This window comes from Oryx dammah, unplaced genomic scaffold (genome assembly GCF_014754425.2).
Source record: "Oryx dammah isolate SB20612 unplaced genomic scaffold, SCBI_Odam_1.1 HiC_scaffold_8, whole genome shotgun sequence".
NCBI lineage: Eukaryota > Metazoa > Chordata > Mammalia > Artiodactyla > Bovidae > Oryx > Oryx dammah.
In genome coordinates, this window is record NW_024070192.1 from 48,254,679 (window position 1) to 48,279,677 (window position 24,999).

General features: G+C 39.8%; 1 protein-coding gene across 13 annotated transcripts in view; it reads left to right on the plus strand.

Moving 5' to 3' along the window:
• Positions 1-24,999, plus strand: part of SYNRG (synergin gamma) — an 88,906-nt gene that overhangs the window by 37,904 nt on the left and 26,003 nt on the right. For 8 of the 13 annotated variants that reach the window (XM_040244092.1, XM_040244093.1, XM_040244098.1 and 5 more), the window contains 7 exons: positions 525-773; positions 2,097-2,230; positions 8,986-9,104; positions 9,240-9,302; positions 13,453-14,400; positions 22,701-23,294; positions 24,411-24,574. In XM_040244092.1, coding sequence (XP_040100026.1) covers positions 525-773; positions 2,097-2,230; positions 8,986-9,104; positions 9,240-9,302; positions 13,453-14,400; positions 22,701-23,294; positions 24,411-24,574 — 2,271 coding nt within the window. The remainder of the gene's footprint in view (positions 1-524; positions 774-2,096; positions 2,231-8,985; positions 9,105-9,239; positions 9,303-13,452; positions 14,401-22,700; positions 23,295-24,410; positions 24,575-24,999) is intronic. The other 5 variants (XM_040244095.1, XM_040244105.1, XM_040244103.1 and 2 more) reach the window with 3 other exon arrangements.

The window sequence follows — 24,999 nt, forward strand, 5'->3', positions numbered from 1 at the left end:
TTAAAATTTAGGTTATTTTCAGGACAGAGTTCTTCAGAATGTACTATTTATATGATCTGTGTGCTAGCACAATACTCTTTTATTTAAAGACTTTAATATATTAACATTCTCTGACCTAACTGTAATCCTTTTGAGCTTGAAAAGTTAGTAATAGACGAAGTTACTTTCTCTGTCCTTTGAAGTCTTTGTCTAAAATTCCTTAGATATAGATAAAGTGTACTCGGTCTGGCAGCAGTTTTTCCATATTACAAAATCATTGTAAAGGATTTGATTACAGTGAATTAACCAAACTTGTCAGAGAGTGAGAATGTCAGATTGAGTGTGTGTTGGCCATTTCTCTGCTGCATATTAGATTGACATTAACCTTATAACTTAGTTTCTGGTGTCAAATTCCTGAGTTCTGGGAGAGTCAGAGCAGAAAACCCCAGGGCTGCAGATGTTACATTTAGGTCTCTGTGTCAGATGTGGGCCGTATGTGGTTTGCAGTTTCCTGAAATGTTCCGTTTTCCTCGTGTTCTGTGTAGAGGGGTGTTCCTGCCATGAGTCCCGATGCTTTAAATCAATTTCCAGCGGCTCCTGTTCCAACGTTAAGTGGCTTTCCTGTGACTTTGCCAGCTGCTGTGAGTCAGCCCACAGGGATGCCCTCAGGCCCTGCAGGCTCCCTGCCCCTCACCCTCGGACAGCCAGTCATGGGCATTAACCTTGTTGGGCCAGTCGGGGGAGCTGCAGCCCAGGCTTCCAGCGGCTTCCTGTCAGCTTACCCTGCAAATCAGGTAGATGAAGAGGCTGTGCGTATTCCAAGTTATCTCTGAAAGTGAATCCGAGCAAGTGTTTTTTCCAAGAAATGTAGTAAAGATTGCTGTATTATGATGGACACTGGCAGTGGAAATTAAGCAGTGTTAAATGGCAACCCACTCCAGTGTTCTTGCCTGGAGAGTCCCAGGGATGGCGGAGCCTGGTGGGCTGCCGTCTATGGGGTCGTGCAGAGTCAGACACGACTGAAGCAACTTAGCAGCAGCAGCAGCAAAACAATACAACATTGAATTTTTCATTATTTAAAAAGCAAAAAGAATTTCTGAAGCTTTCATATACTTGAATCTTGGCTAAAAATGTGTAGTTCTTTATCATACATATTTTAAACGCCAAGTTTAATAAAGCTAGTTAAATCCTTAAGCTGTTTCTTTTGAAAAAGCTGCTAAGCCTGATTAAGATGTTTCCATTTATTTTTCATTTCTCAGTTTAGCAAAAAAATTTTTTTTAACATAAATTTAGTGTTAGTAAAAAATGTGGGGAAAAGGATTTTTTGGTACAGCCTTTTTGGAAGGCACATTTGGCAATAGCTATCAAAATTCTCAATATTCCTGTCTTCTTACCCAGCAGTCATTCTATTAGGGGTCCATCTCACAGAGCTAGTAACTCAAATGAGCAAAAATATACAAGGATATTTGTTGTAGCATTGTTTGTTAGAGTGAAAATTAGGAATAGCTGCATATCTATCAACCAGAAGACAAATGTTAAGTAAGGTTTGGTTTATCTATACAGGGGTAGACTATTGGATGTTCAGATGAGTGTGGTGGATGCGCATGTCCTGCGTGAAAAAAACGTCCATGTTGAATAATTCCATTTAAGTGCAAAACAGTACAGTACAAGCTTGTTTTTCGATAAAACAAATGACCTGTTAACAATGTTCACTTCCTAGAGCACAGGATTACGAGTCAGTGTTCACAGTTTATACATATATGTGATAGATTAAAACAAGTTTGTATCACTTGTCATATATAAACGTGATTAAACTGTTTCATAAAGATGGCAGTTTCTCAATCTATTAAATGTGATTCAGCTATTTAAAAATTATGTAAATTAAGTTTAAACCAGTCTTTTACCATTTTTACAAGAGTATTTACAAGTACTAAGCAGCATTCTTGCCTTAAGCAGTTGAGCTGATGTTATGACTAAAGGGTGTTCTCCTAAAATTAGGTATTTGTACTGAAATGGGAGCATTTTAAAAGGTTGTCTTTGAGGTTGATGGTTAAAGATTTGTTATTTAGCTTTTTGTTATTGGATGTTTTCTGTTTCTATGTCCTCTGTAAACCTAGGTGGTCAAACCAGAAGATGACGACTTCCAGGATTTTCAAGATGCTTCCAAGTCAGGGTCACTTGATGACTCATTCAGTGATTTCCAAGAGTTGCCGGCTTCTTCAAAATCAAATAATTCTCAGCATGGAAACAGGTAGAAAAGAGTTGCATATTGTTCATAAAGCATTTAATAATTGAGGAAGAGGCAGTCCACAATAAGAAGCCTAAATATAAATAAGAGAATTAAGACTCCTTACTCTCATGATTTCTAGATGATTCCCACTGTATTCACACTTTTATTCTCCAAACTTCTCTCTCCTTTGTCCACCTTAAACTTCAGCTTCTACCATTCCTCCCAGTATACACCTGCTTGACAGCATTTCTTTTTGCTTGTGCTAAACCTGATTTTTTACAACTGAGTGTATTTGTGGCAAGGATGACTTCATATTCTTACATTAGATTCAGGTCTTCAACTGCTGAAAAGCTGTATAGACAGGGGTACATATTTTAATATGTTGCAATATAGTATATATTATTGCTAATCTATACTATATACTAATATATTATTGCATACTATCTGCATATCTGCAGAAATCATTTAGAAATTGAAATGAATATATATTTGAAATTGAAATATGAATAGACATGAAATATAAAAATTCATATCTCTCTTATGTTTAAGTTGAAATTGGTGGCTTTTAGGCCTTGAGGTTTCCATTTGCATGAAAATGTTAGTCACTCAGTTGTGTCTGACTCTTTGTGACCCCATAGACTGTAGCCTGCCAGACTCCTGTGTCCTTGGGATTCTCCAGGCAAGAATATTGGAGTGGGTAGCCATTTGCTTCTCCAGGGAATCTTTCTGACCCAGGGATCGAACTCAGGTCTCCTGCCTTGTAGGCAGATTCTTTACCATCTGAGCCACAGTTGCGTAAATGTTTTTCTAATGTTTTATGTACTAGCTTAACTTTTAGGTACAGTAAGTGATTCAGGATGTGGTCAACACCTTTCCATCTTTTTTTAAGACTTTTTTTGTTTGTTTGTTATGGACCATTCTTAAAGTCTTTATTCAGTCTGTTACAACATTTCTTCTGTTTTATGCCTTGGCTTTTTGGCCACAAGGCATGTAGGATCTTGGCTCTCCGACCAGGGGTTGAACCCCACCTCTTGCATTGTAGGGCAAAGTCTTAACCATTGACAGGCCAAGGAAGTCCCTCCATTATTTTTTAAAAATTTATTTACTTATTTTTGGCTGTGCTAGGTCTTCATTGCTTCATGCAGGCTTTCTCTAGTTGCAGTGCTTGAGACTTTCATTATAGCGGCTTCTCGTTGTGGAGCACGGGCTCTGGGGGACATGGCCTTCAGTAGTTTTGATGCATGGGCTTAGTTGCCCAGGGACATATAGGATCTTAGTTTCCTGACTAGGGATAGAACCCGCGTCCTCTGCATTGGCAGGCGGGTTCTTAACCATTGGACCACCAGGGAAGTCCCTCCATCATCTTTAAAAAGTATTCATTAATAAATACTTCTTCCACCAAGTAAAGCATATGAGGCTTTGAGTAATAAGCAGTGTGAATTTCTTTGGTTGTTTTGGGAACTTGTTTTTGTCAGGATACATATTCCATTTCTCTTATATTCCTGTTTGTGCAATTTCACTTATCTTTTCTGTTTTAACCAATTGATTATCTCTTAGCACTTCCTGCAGACACTATAAGAAAAACTTAGGGATAGGCATAGGGAAAGAATTGTTTTCCTAATTTTAAGACTACATCAAACACTTCTAAATGACACAGAAGAGACATATGAGGGATGTGACTCTAAAGTACTGGGAGTTCAAGCCACACACAGATTATTTACACGGTAAACACATAATCCTTCTTTCTCAGGTCTCTTGCTGTGCACAGATTGATATATATATATATATATTTTTTTTTCTTTTATATGTATGTATTTAGCTCTGCCAGATCTTAGTTGTGACACGTGGAATCTTTAGTTGTGACTTGTGGGCTCTAGTTCCCTGACCAGGGATTGAACCCGAGCCTTCTGCATTGGGAACTTGGAGTCCTAGCCACTGGACCACCAGGGAAATCCCACATATTGATCTGTTCTGCTCTTGTCTAGAACATGTCTGAATACCGAAGGCATCTCAAATTACCTGCATAAAATGATTCATTATTTTCCTGCTAAAGCTAAATAAAAATTTGTTAAATCACATATCCAGTCACCTAATCAGAAACATGTTGATTTTGACCCCCTCCTCTTTCCTGCTCGGTGTGGGAAAAGGCCCTGTGTGATCTGGCTTCTGCCAGCCCTCTTGACTGTTGCTGTTTCCCCACAGCTTATCTCCAGCCACACCTAAACCGCCAAACTGACCATGCTCTCTCAGGCTTCTGGCCTTTTACATCCTGTTTTCTTCCATCTAAAGCTCTCTCTAAAGTTAATTCTAGTTCCATGTCAAAAATTGATTTAATACAGGAAGGTTTTACTAACCCTTCTCCATCAGTCCCTACCTCCAAGATGAGTTCAGGGCCTCTCCTTCTCTACTGCCATGGCAGCTTGTGAATATCTGTGCCCTAACTGCCATTCCTGGTTGACCTGACTATTCCCCCTCCCTCGGCTATAGGTAACTGACGACAGGATTTCATGTGTCTATATATATTACTTAGCCCACGATATGTAGTTCATAAAGGTTTGTTGGATGAATATATTGTAGTATGAAGGTTACAAACCGAGTTTATCAAATTGATGATTCATTCCTCTGGGAGAAAACTCTTCAGCAGATGAAACTGAAATTTGAGCATAGAAAGTTTTAAGATGGTGGCCTGACTTGAACTATTTAATAGGGTATTAGCAATTCTGTGTGGCGTTATCTCCACGTAATAGTTTACTTTCGTGTATAGCCATACTTTGCAGGTTTCTCTTCTTCAATTCTGGCTTGACTACTACTATGGTTTCCTTGCATGAAAACATTTGTTCATGTCTAAGAATTCACACTCAGTGTTTGTTTATTCATTCAGACACATTTACATAGCATCTGCTGTGTGCCAGACATTGGGATAGTCACTGGAAATACACAAGCAAAAGGCACAGTTCCTGCTCTAAAGATGCTTAGGTTTATCTGGGTATTTATATTGTCTAATAAAACTCTCTTAGAATTGCTCCTTCAGTCATGTGTATGTTCATGTGTAATGAATTCCCTCTCAACGATGATCTGTATTCCATATTGTGAATTATTTGAAAAGGATATTTGTTAAGTCATGATATAAATAGTTAAGCAGAGGAGCTAAAAAGCCTCTTGATGAAAGTGAAAGAGGAGAGTGAAAAAGTTGGCTTAAAGCTCAACATTCAGAAAACGAAGATCATGGCATCCAGTCCCATCACTTCATGGGAAATAGATGGGGAAACAGTGGAAACAGTGTCAGACTTTAATTTGGGGGGCTCCAAAATCACTGCAGATGGTGACTACAGCCATGAAATTAAAAGACGCTTACTCCTTGGAAGGAAAGTTATGACCAACCTAGATAGCATATTCAAAAGCAGAGACATTACTTTGCCGACTAAGGTCCATCTAGTCAAGACTATGGTTTTTCCAGTGGTCATGTATGGATGTGAGAGTTGGACTGTGAAGAAGGCTGAGTGCCGAAGAATTGATGGTTTTGAACTGTGGTGTTGGAGAAGACTCTTGAGAGTCCCTTGGACTGCAAGGAGATCCAACCAGTCCATTCTGAAGGAGATCAACCCTGGGATTTCTTTGGAAGGAATGATGCTAAAGCTGAAGCTCCGGTACTTTGGCCACCTCATGCGAAGAGTTGACTCATTGGAAAAGACTCTGATGCTGGGAGGGATTGAGGGCAGGAGGAGAAGGGGACAACCAAGGATGAGATGGCTGGATGGCATCACGGACTCGATGGACGTGAGTCTGAGTGAACTCCGGGAGATGGTGATGGACAGGGAGGCCTGGTGAGCTGCGATTCATGGGGTTGCAAAGAGTCGGACACGACCGAGCGACTGAACTGAACTGAACTGAAGACCACTTTGGGCAGCATTTATAACCAAAAAATAGGCATTGTTTGAGAAGATGAAAAGGCAAATAAAGTGTTAGAAATAGGCTGGAGTGGAGAGTATCATTAGTCTGTGGGGAAAAAAATGACATTAGTTAAGAGCAGGCACTGGTTATGGACTGCCTTATGGTTTGTGACATAACTGTAAAGCGTTTTAGACATAAGTGGCATGGTGAAAGCGATTCTTGCTACTATGTATGGGGTAAATGCAGCTTCCATGGTAATCCTGTTGTGAGATGATGAGAGATGCTCTCAGTTTAGAGTTACAGGTACTGAGAAGGGTTTATCTGAGAAACTGGTTGGACTCGGTGTTGAACTGGATGTCAGAGTCCTGGAGAGCTGGCACGAAAGGGCTTCTGGAAGGGAGCAACATCATTCATTGATCCATACTTGCTGTGTGCCAGGCACTGGGGAACCACATATAGTAAAACAAAGCAGACATGGGGAGCTGATGCTAGAATAGTTCAAAAGGACTAAAGCACATGGGGGTTTTGAGTTGGCTTATTTTCTTTTGCTTTTAATTTTTATTTATTTTGAAAATTTATATAGTTTTGACTGCACCAGGTCTTGGTTGCTATGCATGACTTTCTCTGTGGTGAGTGGGGTCTACTCTCTAGGTTCAGAGCGCAGCCTTCTTACTGCTGTGGCTTCTCTTGTTGCGGAGCATGGACTCAGTAATGGTGGTGCACAAGCTTAGTTGCCTGATGGCATGTGGGATCTTCCTGGATCAGGGACTGAACCACTGCCCCCTGCATTGGTAGGGGCAGGCAGATTCTTAACCCCTGGACCACCAGGGAAGTCCTTCTTTTGCTTTTGAAATGGGTTTATTTAGCAGGGTGAGCAACTAGGTAAAATCATCCACCACAGCCACATGGAGTAACTGTAAAACCTAAATGATAATTATAGAAAAAGAAGAACACAGTTTTTGGTGACTAAGTCATTTAAAGTCTCATCTTTCAATAGAATGCATGTTCTTAAATTGTAAAACAATATGCCCTTCTCACTGAGTGCCTTTCATTAGTATTAAACAATAGTAATAACCATTTCCATTGTTTGGAACATGAAACATGTTACATGACTGGCATAAACACTTTCATAATGATTACAGTTTTATTTAGTAATTGCTTCAAGGATAGAACTGAAATAAATTATTTCTTTTTAATATGTGTAAAATTACAATCTGAGTCATAGCTTTTTTTTGCTTCATTACTCTGAAAAGCCTCTATTTTTCCCCACTTCTGAAAATAATTTTTAAATTAATGATATTCAAATAAATATCACATTTAGTAGATTTTACAATAGACTTTAAAAGCCCATAGCTAATGCTCGCAAATCATGAAAAGTCACTCAACTCTATAGGTATTTTTCCTGAGACACTCATTACCTTTATTCCTGTGCAGCATTCTGTTCAATGAGTTGTCATTTAATTACTTATGGAACTGTTAAAAACCCACCTATTCTGTATAAACAGTGACCTATTTGGCCAGATCAAATATGTAGCCGATGTCTGGTAGTGGAGTGAAATGACAGTATTTGGAAGCACTAACTCCTCCAGCTCTGTGGGTGCCCATTAGCACGCATGTGTAAGAGCTGGGTTTTTACCTTGCTTGTAGGCCACTGATAAGATTTAAATGACTGTGGAAAGATTTTTGCTCCAGGGCAAAGAACTCAATAGAAATCCATTTATATAACTTGCCGTCTATGGTGGTATTGAATGACACAAAATAGTAGTGGAATGTAGTCATTCATATGTAAAGGTGGTTCTTCCAGGGAGCTGCCAGGGTCTGATAAGAAAAAAAAAAAAAAGCAAAGCTTTTGTAGTCTGTGTTTAAGCCATCCAAGAATTACCCACACAGATAGTACTCATTACACTGTTTTTCCATTCAGCAGGGAAATGTGTCCACAGGCAAAAGTATCTTTATCTAATTTTGAAGTGAATGTTGTTTTGCTGCAAAGATAGCTTCTGGAACTTCTTGATGTGATCCTTGTAATAATGCAGATTGAATGTGTTAACTCTTACTGTTGCTTATCATAGGTCGGAACTCCTGCCAGTAAGCAGTGTAGTGTGATCAAGAGGGACAGTTTGCATCTTGGTTGAACGGCATTGCAGAAATAGATTTTTATCTTAACTATTCCGCCTCTGCATTCTGAACCCATCTGAGAGAATAATTTACATGAAGCTTAACTGGGTTAAAATACTGGGTTTACGTACTTGGAGCAGTTCACTTTCACAGATTGATGGACCTAAATATAAAGTTGCAGGTGGTCATTGTTCTATAATAATTATTTCTAATGCCACTCCAGTGGGTTTTTTCCTTTAATTAATTTATTTTTTGGTTATGCTGGGTCTTCCTTGCTGCACATGGGCTTTCTCTAGTAGGGGAGAGCAGAGGTGACCCTTGGTCGCCGCGCACAGGCTGCTCGCCGTGGTGGCTTCTCTGGTTCAGAGCACAGGCTCTAGGAGTGCGGGCTTCAGGAGTTGCAGCACTCAGGCTCTGGAGCGCGGGCTAGGTATTGTGGCACACAAGTTTTGCTGCCCTGTGGCATGTATGGAACCCGTGGCCCCTACATGGGCAGGCGGATTCTTAATCACTGGACCACCAGAAAGTCCCACTCCAGTGGTTTTTATGGCTTAAAAGATGATTTAGATGGTCAGCATGGATCTGACCCCTCTTCACATAATCGACGACTTTGGTCATATATGGTGTACATATATAGTTTATCTTTAAAACAGGGAGCCACGAGTTTTTATTAGGTATCTGTGTGCCATTTTAATTCTAAGTTCTTCCTTGATGACGTGGTAGGGAGACAATGTTCTAGTCATTAAGAAGTATTTCTTTTTCCCTTTTAGTGCCCCTTCTTTGTTGATGCCTCTTCCTGGAACTAAAGCATCAGCTTCAACGGATAAATATGCTGTGTTTAAAGGAATTGCAGCTGACAAGCCCTCTGAAAATACTGTTCCATTTGGAGGTAAAAGCAGTTCATAAATTCATGAACCTGTGAATGTAAATCTTAGTTTTTAGTGGTGACCTTTTATGGTAAATATCCTTGAGTTGTGATCTCAAGGTTCCTAACCTTAATTGAGCTTCTGTCTTTTCATCGTAGAGCCTGGTGATAAATATAGTGCTTTCAGAGAGCTCGAACAGACAGCAGAGAGTAAATCTTTGGGTAAGTTTTTGATTCCTTAAACGGATGAATTATTCATTGTTAAATACAAGAGTTTTATGACTCTTTCAGTAACATCCCAAATGTTCTTTTATTTTACTGTTTGTGGCTGTGTTTTTGTTTTGTTTTGTGGCTCTGGAAATTACAAGGAAGCAAAATGTGGTTCAGTTATTGGAAATTATTTTCTAAAAATTAGGGCAGACCCCAAATTGATGCAATTTCCTTTGAAGACAGTGCATTCCCTTTCACCGGAAGCCTTCAAGTCACGTTAGGCTCCTGTGGCCACTATCAGTTATTTTAACGCTCAATAAGACTTGGAGCTATTGGCAGTGCGGCAATCTGTGGACTGTGCAAAAGGCAGCAGCAACCAGTCTATATGATGCCTCAAGATTTTCAGAGTTAGCTGGAATTTAATGAGAAGAGTGAGAGGGGGTTTGTGTGCCTATGTGGTTCCCATCTCTAATAGAAGGACTTAAATAGAGTGGAAGAGAATTTAGAGTGATAATTTGAGAGCCATATATGTAAAGACTAAAAGTTTTATTTGTGGCAAAATCCTGCTAGAAACCTCATGTGTAGGATTTAGATAATCCATAGGTCAAATGACGTCCTTCAAAGCTTAACCCATGCATGCTGTGAAATTCGTATCCTCTACTGAGGAATTCTTCCTGGGGACAGTACCACATTCTACCTTTTTATATTGGACACTCAAAGTTGGAACATCTTTCCACAGTCATTTGTTCCAACCTTCTCTCCAAGTAGTGGGGTGGGTTTGGGGAGGTGAAGGGAAGTTACAGGAAGGATAAGGCATACATGTGAAATTTAAACTATCAACAGAAAGTATACTGTTGATAAATATCTCTAGAAATATTCAATATTTTACAGCTCTTAGGTTCTAGAACTGTTTCCTTGGGTTTCCTAGTAATAGTATAGAATGTAATAGCTTTCTCCCTCAGTGCTTGTGTTAGGTACTAGGAATACAAAGATAAACCCCAGAGGAACCTTAGGTTTGTTGATTTGGCATTTACTCCTAGTGTTGCTGTCATCAACTCATGGGCCAAGGCAAGTTTGGAGTCAAGAGCGTGGGTTAATATCACGGTTCTTTCTGTGCTCTGGTGTTAGCGGCTGGGTGATATCTGTTATTCCTGGGAATTGCTGTGGTGCCCCCACAGTGTGAGCAGTACACACGAGCCCTGCTTTCTCAGTACCTTCCTGACAGAATCCCAGACAGTTGCTGCTGTTGCTTTGCTTTCATTCCGGTCTTATCTTTAAGCCTCTCCGTGTAGTGATGCCAACTTTGTTCATTTTGGGAGAATATATTTTAATTCTACTCTTGCTGAAAATACATTGGACTGGAAAAATTTGAAGTGAAATAAGAAGATGGTTGTGTGACACTTAATTAAACCTCCTTGAAGGCCATCTGACTCTCATGGAATGAAACTTTGTTGGCTTATAATACTTTTGCGGTTGACTGGGGCTCTCATGTTAAAGGTGAACTTTGTAGAAAACTGATTAGGTGGATTGATTTTTTTAAATATTTGATACAGAAGCTAATAACACAAAGGGTTAAAATATTATTGCCTTGCCTTGATAAAATATTATTATTAGTCAAGTAATCAGTTTTGTGTAGAATTTAGCAATTTTATTTCAGTAGTTCTTTGTCATTTGATTATATAAACACTAAAAAAAAAGTTGGACTGGCTTCATTACTGTTATGGCAGAGGTGTAGTTTCTTAAGTCCAAATGACCGAGTTTAATAATATTTCCTTTTTACTACCCCTATAGTTTAAACCATAAAGTAGATGCAGAAAATATATTATGTAGAGAAGTGACACTTTTTGTTTAAGTTTTAGCAAAAAGTGATATCTTTTGAAATGTTTTTAGAGCCTAGAAAGTAGAGGTTAGGGAAACTTAATGAGGATTCAGAAGTGGGACTGAAAAGGTAGCCACGAAGTCATATGCTTTATGTACCTCCAGATAAGCAGGCTTCCAGTGACTGTGGCTAATTCATTTGCCCCCAAATCTCCTGTGTTTTTGAACATGTAAACCCACCCACTTTTATTTCTTTTTAACCCTTTCACCCAGCTTACATTTCTAGTGGAAACATTTACAATTCATCAGTAAGTTTAGTTTGCTGTGGTGATTTCTTTTACACAATAACCAAGCAAAACTTGTCAATTTCACAAATATTTTAAAGCAGAACTTCAAAAATTTAGGCTGTGACAAAATTGGCTGCTTGTTACCTTTTTATTTTACAGAAATAAATATTATCAGTGATATACTTGCCTAAAATTCTAGGGCAGTTTTTTATCTGCTTCTTCTGTCAATTTGTGAAATTGACTTTAGTTTTATTAGTGGTATGTATGGAAACATAAACTATAGAAACTCTGAATGCTCTTCTTCTCTTTCTAAAATCTCCCTAGTAATAGTAAACAGATTTCTCTGTGTTGATAAATTATGCTGGTGGATTGGCTAAGTATCTCAGATTAGGAAGAAAAATAAGCTTCCATTATTTTCCATGCTTTTTTTCATGTGATATATCAAAGTATATATCATGTTACAAGCACAGACTATTTAAAGCCTGTACTATTTTCATGATAATTTTCAGAATTATATTTTGATTTTACATACATTTTTCTAATTTATATGCTTCTTTATCTCATTTTTAGGGAAAATATAATTTTAAAAAGTTAATGAGGAAATTAAAGCTTCTTGTGTTTTAGTTTATAACTCTCCAAAATGGCACTCGTATTTTTAAATAACAAGTGATGTTAGTATAGCTATATATTTATAATTGGTTTACCTCTGGTTTTCATTACCTGGTATAACCTAGTGGATTTTATGGGAGACCTTCAGGTGCTGTTAGAAAATGGAGCTTGTTTGAACGTTCTAATGTCAGGCCTGTGAGTGATTACATGCTCTACTGTGCTTTCGTTGCTCAGCTGTGTCCGACTCTATGATCCCATGGACTGTAGCCCGCTAGGCTCCTCTGTCCATGAGGATTCTTCAGGCAGGAGTACTGGCGTGGGTTGCCATGCCCTCCTCCAGAGGATCTTCCCAACCCAGGGACTGAACCCAGGCCTCCCGCATTGCAGGCGGATTCTTGACTGTCTGAGCCGCCAGGGAAGCCCAAGTGATAACGTGACTGTGATAATAAAGAATAGAAACCCTATTAAGAACCATGGCCCAGATTTTTTACCAGTGTCTTAACTGCATCTGTTTATTTCTGAGAAATACCTTAGTACCTATTTTCTCTAACTAAAAAAATAAATTCTGTCAGTATACTCTCTATCCCCAGAGTAGCCCAATATAAAATAAAGTATAAATCCAACCCTCGAAATTTTTAATAACAGAATCGGTATTCAGATGCCTTTGCATTTTAATAGGAACAAAAGCTGGTTGGTACCGTGAGATGGCTGACTTCAAGGAAAGCCCAAGTACTCATAGATTTTTCATTTTTTGTAAGATTCAGTTTGTTTGTCGCACAGCGTGGGGAGAAGCTATCAATACTTTATAATATGCCCTTAGCAAAGATGCTTTGCAAGTAAGTAGATGCCTTTTCAGAAATTTTCACCAGATTTCCTTCAAATTAATGCCTCTGTATACTTCAGCAAAACCACAGAGTATCTAACCATAAGCTTTAAGTGCCTAACTGAGCAGAGTCTTGTACATCCTATTTGATGCAGCATTCTTTGTAATATTTCATATGTACCGTGATTTTTTTTTCCCTGATTGATCACTGTGTAACACATTTTATCTTTAAAGGGCCACGATTTTAATATGCCTCTCTTCGGGTACCTCCAGCGCCCATTTCTTATTCTCCTGGAGGCTTGGCTGGGTAGCCACAGTGAGGAAATATCCTGAGAGCAGTGCTTTCAGCCAGTTGAAGGCGCTGGTACAGATTTACCACACTGAAATGAGAAAATGAAAATGATGTGATACGTGTGTTCGGTTTGATTTTCATTTATTTCCCTATCACTAGCTTTCAGTGTGGAAACAAAAGGGATACATGGTGTAGGGTATTATCAAACTAGTGGTTAAATAACGTGACGCCTGTGAGGCAAACGTCTGTAATACGCTTGTTCTGTAACGTGCTTTGCATCGTGTGCCTTTCAGCTTGGCATTCTTCTGTATTTGGTTGTCTTTTTTCTTTCAGGAGAAAACTTTGCAGAATTCAGATCTGCAGGGACCGACGATGGCTTCACTGATTTTAAAACCGCCGATAGTATCTCACCACTAGAGCCACCAGCAAAAGACAAACCTTTTCCAGCCACCTTCCCCTCAGGAGCTACCCAACAGAAACCACAAACACAAGTGAAAAATCCTCTGAACTTAGCAGATCTAGATATGTTTTCCTCAGTTACTTGCAGCAGCGAGAAACCATTGTCCTTTTCAGCTGCATTCAGCGTATCAAAATCCGTTTCCGCACGACCCCAGCCAGCAGGGTCTGCGGCACCCAGTACAGCATCGGTGTCAACTAAGACTGCTAGCTTGGCTGATGATTTTGGAGAATTCAACCTTTTTGGGGAATATTCTAGTCCAGCCTCTGTCGGGGAACAGGATGACTTTGCAGATTTTATGGCTTTCAGTAATAGTTCTGTTTCATCAGAGCAAAAGGCAGATGACAAATATGAGGCCCTTAAAGAGGAAGCTAGTCCTGGTCCTCTAACCAGCAGCACAGGCGTCGCAGGGAAGAGCGGACAAAACTCTGCTGCTACGTCCACGAAATATGATGTCTTCAAACAGCTCTCTCTGGAGGGATCTGGACTAGGTGGTGAAGAGCTGAAAGACAGCACTTCTTCGGGCAAGAGCGATGATGATTTTGCTGACTTCCACTCCAGTAAATTTTCCTCCATGAACTCGGACAAATCCCTGGGAGAGAAAGCGGTGGCTTTCAGACACACCAAAGAAGACTCTGCTTCGGTGAAGTCCCTCGATCTCCCTTCCCTTGGGGGCAGCAGTGTCGGCAAGGAGGACTCGGAAGACGCGCTGTCTGTTCAGTTTGACATGAAACTGGCTGATGTGGGAGGAGAGCTTAAGCATGTCATGTCTGATAGCTCTTTGGATTTACCGACAGTTAGTGGCCAGCATCCTCCTGCCGCAGGTGAGGAATTGGTGAGATTACTCTGGTGATGGTGACGCAGATGTCAGAGGTGGTTCTGTGGGTGTTCATTTACAGAAGAGGAAGGCTCTGGCTCTTAACCTTCATGAATGTCTGATAATTAACCTCTTCATTGCCAGTCCCCTTAAAGCAGTGTTGCTTTTGATTCTCTGGCTACTCGGATATGTGGTAACTGTGAATACAGTGAAACTTGGATAGCTAAAATAGTTTGACGTTTGAAACCTGACACCAGCTTGGTGTTCGAGGCACATCAAAATCCACTGCTAAACGAGCCGCACATTGCCAGAAACTTTATCAAGACGTTTGCGGTGTCAGTAATGTCCCTCTGTTTCTGTGAGTGAGGTCAGTGTTTGCTCCTTTTTTCTTCTCTGGGGTATGTCTGTCAGCTGCCCATAGAGGATTCTTTTTGGTTTGCAGAAACCAACTTGTGTTAGGCCAAGTAAGCAAAACTGTCTAGCCAGTGGTACTGCAGTTCGCCGCATCCCTACAAGAGAAGAAGAGGGCAAGAACTTGTGTATGGGTGCCCTGCGTGCCAGGGTCTGGCAAGGAGAAAGGTGCCAGTTGTTAGTGGAATTCAGGTAAGGTTTTCAGTGCTAACGCTATGACTAGAAGTATTAAACTGTAACAAATCTGTAGATGGTAGAATAGGGTAACTAACTTCCTCAGAAAACGTTTGAGGACATCTTAGAAGGGAACCCTCTTTAAATTCCATTTACATGTAGGATTTACACGCAGCAGTTGATCTCTAGCCCAACTTCCTGAAGGAAAAACTAGATTCCCAAGTGTCCTAGTCTTTATTTTGTTTCATTCTTTGATATATATATAGAAAGATACACCTATTTTGTGGCCTTTAATAATGAGAAATAGCATTACTGTATTATTCCAGAAACATGCATACACGTGTGAAGGGTTCATTGTTGTTTAACCAGAGAGAGACACGTAAGACACTCCCAAGTTTACAGATTCAGGCAGAAGTTGTACAGTATGACGGCTTTTGCATACATCAAACTGGTCAAGTCAGAAAACAAAATTACATCCATCCTTTGGCTATTGAGATGTTGGAAATGGTCTTAAACAGGGTGCCGAATCGGGAGCAAGGTGTTGGAGGAGTGCCGTGTTTCACGGGCTCTTTGCTGAGGCCTTTGCCGAGTGCAGTGGGCTGTCTACAGGGCACCTTGTGCCCCTGCCTGTCTACTTTTTTTAATGTACTTTTCTTCAGATGTTTTTCTTTTCTTTTTTCTGTTTTGCTGCTCTTTGTTTGCTGGAGAGATTCTGTTTTTCTTTTTTGTATGAGCTGCTTAAGCTACAGCAGTCGGTTGCAAAGCACTCTGTTTTCTGAACAGTAATAGTGACTTTTCATTTTAAAATCTCATAACATCTTCACTAGCCTTTTGGACTCTGAAGGTGAGTCTCTATTCTTTCACAGTGCCAAACTAGATGTCGTTATGAGATGAGTCTAATCTGGGCTTGGGATGTCTTTTTTTTTTTCTTTCCCATTTTGGGAGGGGAGATTGGTTTCGTGACTGAGCTTGTTCTGATTGACTTGTTAAAATAATCTTCTGTGCTCATGTCCTATTATGTATGTTTGGAACATTCCCAGCTTGGAACCTGTAATGTTCAAGCCAAATTTCTTCAATTTGAGGATATTCTTAAAAGCGGATTGTTCTCTCCTTTTGATCTGTAAACCTCCTGTCCGAAAGGAGCAGTATCCCTTTAGAGTGGTTGTAAAAGGGGTTGAAATCTGACCAATGAGCGGTATTATTCTTGAGCAGAGTGCTGTGTGAATGTATTGGAGAAGGTAAATGACAGAGACTTCTCCAGTGCAGTTTGGTTTTACATTATCCTCATCTTGACCACAGTAGCTCTTGCTCTCTTAGATTGTGGATTAAAAGGTACATTTTGTCGGAGAAATAAGAAGTGAGCCGATGAAGAGAGAATAAGACCTAGTAGTTTATCTCTGGACCTTAATCCTGTTTGGAAACCCTAACTTAACTCTGAAGGGGATACTGTCTCTTTTAACTCCTGCTATGATTCTTTGTATGGAAGGTAGATAATACTAATAACATTGCCTGATTTCTCTGCGTATTATTACATTTAACCCTTTGAGCCCTTGCTGCATATAACTTCAACTAGGCTGCTTTTGTCCCCACCCCCACTAAATTGAATCTCTCAGCACTAAAGCAGCTTGATGTGCAGTCATTGAGATCATCTGGTTTCGTTGGCAGCAAGAGCTGACCCTCTTTGTGACACTGTCAAAGGGTTAGCAAGACTTCTGTAGCTACCTACTCACCTACCTGTAAAGTAGCTCTTCTTTGACATGGAAAATCTTTGTATTTTAATCAGCGCCTTATTATTATTTTTTGGCTGCTTTTCTGATGTCTTTTTTTTTTTTTCAATTGGGAGATTTTCTGTGTGAATGTGCCTTTTCGAACTTGCTTTGGTATATTCCTCTGCAAATACTGATCTGCATGCTTATTCTGATGACTTTTTTTCCAGCTCTTCTGTATCACTCTCTTTTGTGATCTGTAAGTCCTACGTTAATAAATAATTCTTTGGCATATTTTGAAAGTGTGGGGATGTGTGTAATTTATACTTCTCCAGGGTTAGACCAAAGAAAAATACCTGGTCCATATCAAATTTAAACCCTCCTGTGGTTTGAGGGTTTTTTCCTTTTTGTTTATTTTGTTTCCTCAAACACCTTTTTCCTAAGAAAGTATTGGTACATTTTAGCCTTTTCTTCTTATAATTCCACTGATATAACTGTTTAACATGGCACTGGATTAAAATATAACTTAAAACATTTTAAAAGTATAAACCTTACATTATGTTACATGTTAGAAGTTTTATTCCTTACCTCTAGTGACAAAACTGAGTTGATTTTATTGCTTTGTAAACATCTTGGAGCCTGCCTCAACTAGCAGTTAAACTGAGAAAGAAAGGAAAGACCTCAGTTTAGGGTTGGGGAAAGAGGGCCACATTTGTTAATAACTAGGTATCTATAAATTAAATTATCAAATGATACTGAGATGGACTTCTGAACAGAGTATACGTGAAGCAAATTTGGATAATCTCTGCGATGGGAAGTGCTCATTGTTAATACTAGGGAGTCTCCAGGACTGAATTTGATTTGAGTTTGAAGTTGAGTACTTCATCCTCTAACTGCAGGGTGCATTACCTTTCCAGCTTCAGAATGTATTAAGTCACCTTCCTTTGGTCTTTTTTAACTTAGTCTGTGAGGCAAGTTCTTAACTCTGCATTTTTAAGAAAAGAATTTTTTTTTAGAAAGACCCATGAATGTCAGCCACAAGAGTAAGCCAAATTTGGGTGCCTTTTTTTTTTTTTTAACCATTGTAGAGTATAATAATAGTGAGAAACTTTGGGGAAAAGGAGTTATTTCCATGGTTTTAATTTTTTTTCTTATATTTTGACACTTCCTTCTAAAAATTTGAGTCAGAAAGGAAATTAAACCATTGAAGGTGAAGATTTTGAATAGAATTCCTGAGAGATTACTTTCAGTAACTGAAGTATGCCTTTGGCGGGGAGGGTGCGGGTGTGGAAATTGCATATTGAGACTAAGAAAATGTGGGTCTGCCCTTCAAAATATTGTGTTTTCCAGAGCATAATGCTTTAGCAAGTTGAATAATACTTGGTTTGCAAAACCTTGTGTAATCATATTATGTTTTAATTATGATCTGTGCTAACTAATTTGGAAGAAGGATTTTGTGTAGCTTCTATCTAGCAATAATATCAGTTGCCTTTCTTTTGGAATGTTCTTGTGCCAGTCTTTTGGCTTTGGTGAAGGAATTCTTTCGTCAGTGGAGTTTAGTGGTAGAGTGGTCCATCTCGGGCTGCTTCAACTCCTTTCTCCTTTAAGTCAGGCTGCAGAAAATGAACATAACTGTGCATAAAACAAAAGTAACACTACTTTTTGGGGAGAAAGTTTTGATAATACATATAACAATATAAACTCACAATAAAGATTTGAAGGACTGTGTTCTCTTCTGTAAGTTCCAACAAACCCCAAAATACTATTTTGTTTACCCCCATGCCAAGTAAAGTGAGATGTGGTTAGTGCCTGACTTCACACCTCAGTGTCTGAGAAATTATTCTGATGTATTTATATTTTACAGTCAAACTATGTTTCTCATTAAAATCCCTACTGATTTTTAAAAGTAGTGATAATTTTGTCAATATCAAAGAAACTGGGCTAAATCCTAAAGTAACTCAAAAAATCAAGCCATTTTATTTTTAAAGAGCTTCCAGCTTTGTTTTTCCATCAGTTGAATGCTTTTCATAAGTTGTTTTGGAAAATGTTGGCTGTATAGGGTCACTGTATATGGGGTGATATACATAGGAGGTTCTCCTGGGTGCTGCCCACTCCCTTGCGTGGCCAAAAGGCTCCAGTTGTAATTGCCATCTTCTGTGCTCATTTAATGCTTTTTTAATGAGATTTTTTAATGATGACCATGCCCCACTGTATGTCTTGGCACTATTCCATGGCCTTCTGCCTCCTCCAACTAAAAATATCCAGAGGATTACCTTTTTTTTTTTTTTAATTGAACTTAAAACACTGACCCAGAAACCTGCAGGTGCTTACTGATAGCCTGACGGCACTTAAACCTTAGATTTACAAGGGTCCATACAAATGAAGAATGGTAGGTTTCTATGCAGGTTAGAAAATACCAGAAGGCGATTATACAGCAGCATTTTATGGCCTGTCATGCTTACACCGTGATCACTTTCATTCCTGTTTTCTTTAACAACACCGTCTGGGTGTTTGATCCTTAAGACAATACAGTCAAACCAGGCTCTACAGTTAACAGAGACTGTGAACATGGCTGATCTCAGAAGGAAGAGTAAGACCAGAAATGGACAGAAGTTTAAGTGTATAAATATTTCATGACTTGCTTTGCTAAAATGGAGTTTGGACTAAATCAGTACTGGAAATTCCTTACCCCAACGAACATTTTTATTGCTCTGTTAAACACTGAGGATTGGTGGAATTTGCACATGTATTTCTTTCCTTTTTTCTTTTTCTAAATGCTTTTCTCAAAAGCTAGTAACTCTTAATCACCTGGGCACATGCTTACAGCTTTAGAAAAGACCCATGGAAATCAGTGTGGCCTTCTGCGTCCTGTAGTGGCAGCTCACATTCTTTGTTCCAAGAAGTTCCTTGTCCTCATGAACAACATCCGTTCAGATGGGATTTGAATAGAGGTTATGGGAGAGACTGATGGGGTTACTTGCCAGCATAAGCAGGAAAGCCACGTCTTGATTTGAGACCCATGATGGAAAGCAGATTGTGCAGTTTATTCCTCTGGCTTGGTAATAGGACATTGCTGGTTGCAAACAAATAAGTAGATTAAAGCACACAATTTGGTGCATTATGTGTGTGCAATTGCAATTCAATCCAGCACAGCCCAAGAGTTTTCCAGTAGAATTGGAAACACAGTAGTGATTCTCTATTCCTTTTATTGCATCCATTCTGTTTTCTTTTCCTTTTTCTCCTGCAGTTTTCAGAATTCAGCTGTCAAACTGAAAACTCATCTACAGTAACTTCAGTGTTACAATATAAAATGTGGGTTATTCCATGTTATTTTTCCATCACTCATGTTGTAGGTTTTACAGAATCTTTAATATTTTTAAGACCAATATACAATAATACATATCATTTGATTGCTTAGAAAACAGAACTGTTAATGTGGGAAATAAAGAATTTTCTTGGTTTAACCTACACTTAGTGAACTGATTTACCACATCAAAAAAAAAAAAATGGTTTACTAATATCCACCATGCCAGGAAATACAACTCATTTTTATATTGCTTATAAAGTGCTATGGTTTAGGAATACAGTGTTCTTATGTTCCTTATATAATAGCAGTACTTCCTTTTGTGTCCAAATGAATTGCACTTTAGTAACTTTTTTTTTTTTTTACACTGTCTAGCCAGTAAATAAGCAAAAGTAAAATTTAAAAATCAGCCTTGAGGTTTAACTTTCATATATCCTGTATAATTTACTCCTCATTATTTTTTAGAATACAGATTATTTCCATTTTAGTCTTTTGTTTGGTCATTTCTGTGAGTTGTTCCAAAAGGCAAAATGTTGTGTTTATCATTCATAGTAAAAATAAGATTTGTTGAAGACCTAAAGTATTACACAAAATACTTGAAAGCTCTTCAACTAAGGTATTCCCTTAGTGTTTATAATGCCTTTTACCTGATTATATTAGTCATTCCTGGTTGTTTTTTTTTTAACTTGTGTTTTCTTGTTGCATAATTGCACAAAGGATTTTTTTTATTACCATAGCAACTTAGTTGTGGTTGAACAAGAGCTTAACTTTTTATTAAATTTATCTTTGGTCTCTATGAAAATTGCTACCAATTTAGTAGATGAGATTCTAGGAGTAGTTCATAGCCTAGCTTCTTCAAAGAGCTTTCTGGTAGGATCTCATCATAAAAAGTTTATGTTGTGACACATTCTTCTGAATGAACCCTTTGCAGACTCATTCATCTTGTGTTTAACTGAATCTGCCTTTTGATTGAATTTCACTTAATTTGAGTCAGGGAACCCTCTGATCCCTTTAAATAGTGGGGAAAACAGACACTACAGCCGGAGACTAAGAAGGCGTTCTGTCTAAAGTCTTGTTTCATTCATTCTAAACTGTATGTTTTCACCTAAATCTTTTTTTTCCCCTCTTGTTTATATTGTTAGTGCCCTTTTCCTAATAGGATTGAGAGAGAAACTTGGGGTGCACTATTAGAGGAGCAATGTCAGGAATGGCTTCCCTCTCATAAACCAGGCAGCATCGCTGTGTAAGAGAAACGAGGAGACCCAGTGTTGGCTCACCTTTTAACTGAGTTATGAGACTCTCTGTCACAGAACTTTTCGAGCATTTTCCTCGTAAGCCCTGCTTTTGGTTGTCGGAGAGGGAGTCTTGCATTTGGCTTTCTTACCTGGTAGACAGTGAACAAAATGAGACCAAATGCATCTTGGTCAGATTGAATGGACCATGGTGCTGGAAGGTGGCTTCTCCACACCAGTATGACTCAGCCCCAGCTGGTTTGGCTTCAAGAAAATGGGCAAGAAATTTTCTCTACTAAGACCACCAAAGTGAGGGGTTGACTTTTCACATTTTACTTTGAAACAATTCTATTTTAAGCCCTAAGGCAAGCAGCTAAATTTCACATTGAGGCTGGTGGCAACTGTGCTGTATAATAATTGCTGTGCTGCTTACTGGACTCTGGGCTGGTCCCTTTACACACACTATCATTAATGTCACAACACAGCCCTTCCAAGTGCCTGGTCTTTTTTTTTTTTTTTTTTTAACATATAAGCAAGCCAAAGTTGAGATATTAAATAGCTCACCTAGTGTCACACAAGTGGTAGGTGGCGCAGCTGGAAGTTGAAGGCAGGTCTGTCTGAATTAAAAATCTATATTCTTTTTGCTGTTTGGTGCCACCTCTTAAATTATTTAAATATATATTAAGCGTGTAAAATGAGTCTTCCTCCCCAGCGTTTCTTTCTTTTCCTTTTTTATGAGGCGGTTACACATAGTTGAAAGAGAAACAAGAGCCCAAGAGGACCCAGACCTTTGATTCTATTTGTTTAGAGGCTAAAGTTAGCTTAGATTGATTTTTTTTTTCCCCTCATACTCCCATCACAGCAGTATGACGTCCATAGTGACCAAAATAACAACTGGGTAAGTAACTACTTAATTAAAATCTCATATTTGGCCTTGCCTAGACAGAAACACCTAGTAATTGATTAAAAGTTAGCTATAACATTTTTTTTCGTTTAGTTTCAAGATAATCGATTTTTAATTAGTGTGTCATATACATTTCATATGAGCATGTTGTAAATGAACATGTTCCAATGAAGTCGAAACATAAGAGTCTTGTTTGGGGCAGGGAATATTGTAAATACATTTTCAAGTTTACAAGTGAATAGACATTTTATTAAATGACCCTATCCTTCTATCAGACAGTATATATATTGGTGGATGTATATCATCCTGTCTTTTTTTTTTTTAGGAACTGTCATACCGGAAGAAAAGGACTCTTTGTTACTAAATATAAATGCCAGCTCAAGGCTAATGTGGGTTTTTAAAGATCAGATTTTACAGCCCAGCTCCTTTAATTTTAGTACAAGCTCTAAATTTAGTCAATTCCAATATCGCATGGAACTAATCAAAGACGCTAGACATTTTGCTTCTGCAGAGTTTAGGGCATTTTGCCTACATGGTGAGCTTGCCTCTAATTGTGGGGTCTTATTTCCCTTTCAGATATAGAGGACTTAAAATATGCTGCTTTTGGAACCTACAGTAGCAATTTTGCAGTGAGCACACTTACGAGCTATGACTGGTCAGACAGGGATGATGCCTCTCAGGGCAGAAAACTGTCCCCATTTGTCCTCTCAGCAGGAAGCGGAGCCTCCGCAGCCGCCTCAGTTCTTCAAAAGAAAGAGACTTCGTTCGGCAGTTCCGAAAACCTCATCGTGACATCTCTCTCCAAAGTCACAACCTTCGCCAGCGAGGACCCTCTTCCAGAGACCACTTTCCCAGCTTTCGCCAGTTTTAAGGACGTGACCCCACAGGCCAGTGAGCCAAAGGAATATGAAAGCGGGCACTTCAGGGATTTCACCAGACAAGACCTGCCTGTAGGCGAGCGGAGCCAAGAGGCCGTGTGCCTGAGCCCGGCCTCCAGCAGTGCTTCCCACGACACCCCCAAGGAATGCACAGATGACTTCGGAGAGTTTCAGAGTGAGAAGCCCAAAATCAGCAAATTTGACTTTTTAGTGGCCAATTCACAAGGCAAAATGAAATCAAGCGAAGAAATGATCAAAAATGAGCTAGCAACCTTTGACCTTTCTGTTCAAGGTGAGTAGCTTTCAACACAGATTTTACATCCTGGTTTCTTCCACTGTGTTTAAGTGTTCGTTCGTTCTTAGAATAAGAAGTTGGTCCCTGGGTTAGCAGGAAATATATTTCCCAATGTTTAAAATCAGAGTCTGTGACAGCAGGCTATAAAAGAGGGTTTCCCAGAGACTGAACTGAAATTAAACCAGTATTCATCAGATGACAGCTTTGGGGGTTAAAATTAAGTGCAGCACATGGTCAGTTTGTTGGCTTGTTTTGGGGAGAAGTGTGCTGTGTTAGAAGAGCCAGAGAAATGGTTTGACCCCCTTGTGGGCCAGTGAGTTCTGCTCTTGATCCCTGGCTACAGAGTATGTCTTTTCATCCTGAGGTGCCATGTAGTACCTGTGGATCTGGGTCCGGTCTGCAGACCTGTTTGACCCACGCTGAAGGATTTCTAGTGTGTGAAGCAGTTGCCGATGCATAAAAACCATGACACTTCACAACCTGGATTTCTAGCTTTTCTTGGAAAGGCATAGTATCTGGCAGTCCTAGGCCTGCGTTCCCACCTCTTGATGATGAGCTGGAGCAGAGTAGCATCATCCCCTCCAGCAGATGGTGTGAGGTCTGCCCTGTGTCATGGTTCCCACCACATTCCTCTCTAGCTGACCTGCTTCAGTCATTTCCTTTGCCCGCCTGCTCTCTGAAGGCATTTGAGTTTGCCCCTTTGGTTTTAATCCCACCCTGACAGAAGGGCTCATTGATTTCTGTTCATTGAGAAGGATAGAGGAAGTCAGTACCAATCCATAAGTGATGACTGGAAAAGCAGCCACACTGTTGCACACTGATACTTAAAAAGACCCTAGTCCTCCAGACTCCAGTGATCCCACACTCAGAGTTATGGAAGTATTGTCACAGATTAAAGAAGCGTAATGGGGAAAATTAAAGGCAGGGGACTCAGGCATGAGAGAACAAGGGAAAGTGTTCAACGTATCGCTTGCCAGACAGGCCAAATGAGAAGTGTGATTCTGACCACCTCCTGATGCCAGCATCTAGAGAAGAGGGTCGTGTGAGCAAGGAAAAGCCTCTGCTTGGATTAAGCTGAGTAATCAGCACCTTTGTGCCATCCATCTCCCCCAGGATCGCACAAGAGGAGCCTGAGCCTTGGTGATAAAGAGATAAGTCGCTCTTCTCCTTCCCCGGCTTTGGAGCAGCCTTTCAGGGACCGCTCCAACACGCTGAGCGAGAAGCCTGCCCTGCCCGTCATCCGCGACAAGTACAAAGATCTGACGGGAGAAGTGGAGGTGAGCGGGCTCCATGTCCCCGGGGCCCCGAGGCAAAGTGCTGGCCTCGGTCACCTGGGGAATGGGGGGCAGACCGTCCCAAGGCACCAGGCATGAGATGTGTCATTAAATGAGAGCATGGTGACCTTAGCCCCGGATGAAGATTCTTCCTAGATGTGACATCACTGAGAGTAGTTACTGACCCTAAAAGTGGAATTATTCCTGAGACCTCACAAGGAAGGAAGTATTTCTTCAGGGAGTTCTTTTTGAGCATGTGGACTTTATCATCTTAGCGGTAAAACCTCAAAAGGCAGTGCTAGGGGCGGGGGTGGGGAGCGTGGGGGACTTCCCTGGAAGCCCAGCGGTTAGGACTTCACCTTCCAGTGCAGGGGATATATATGGATTCAGTTGCTGGTCAAGGAGCTAAGATTCCACATGCCTCATGG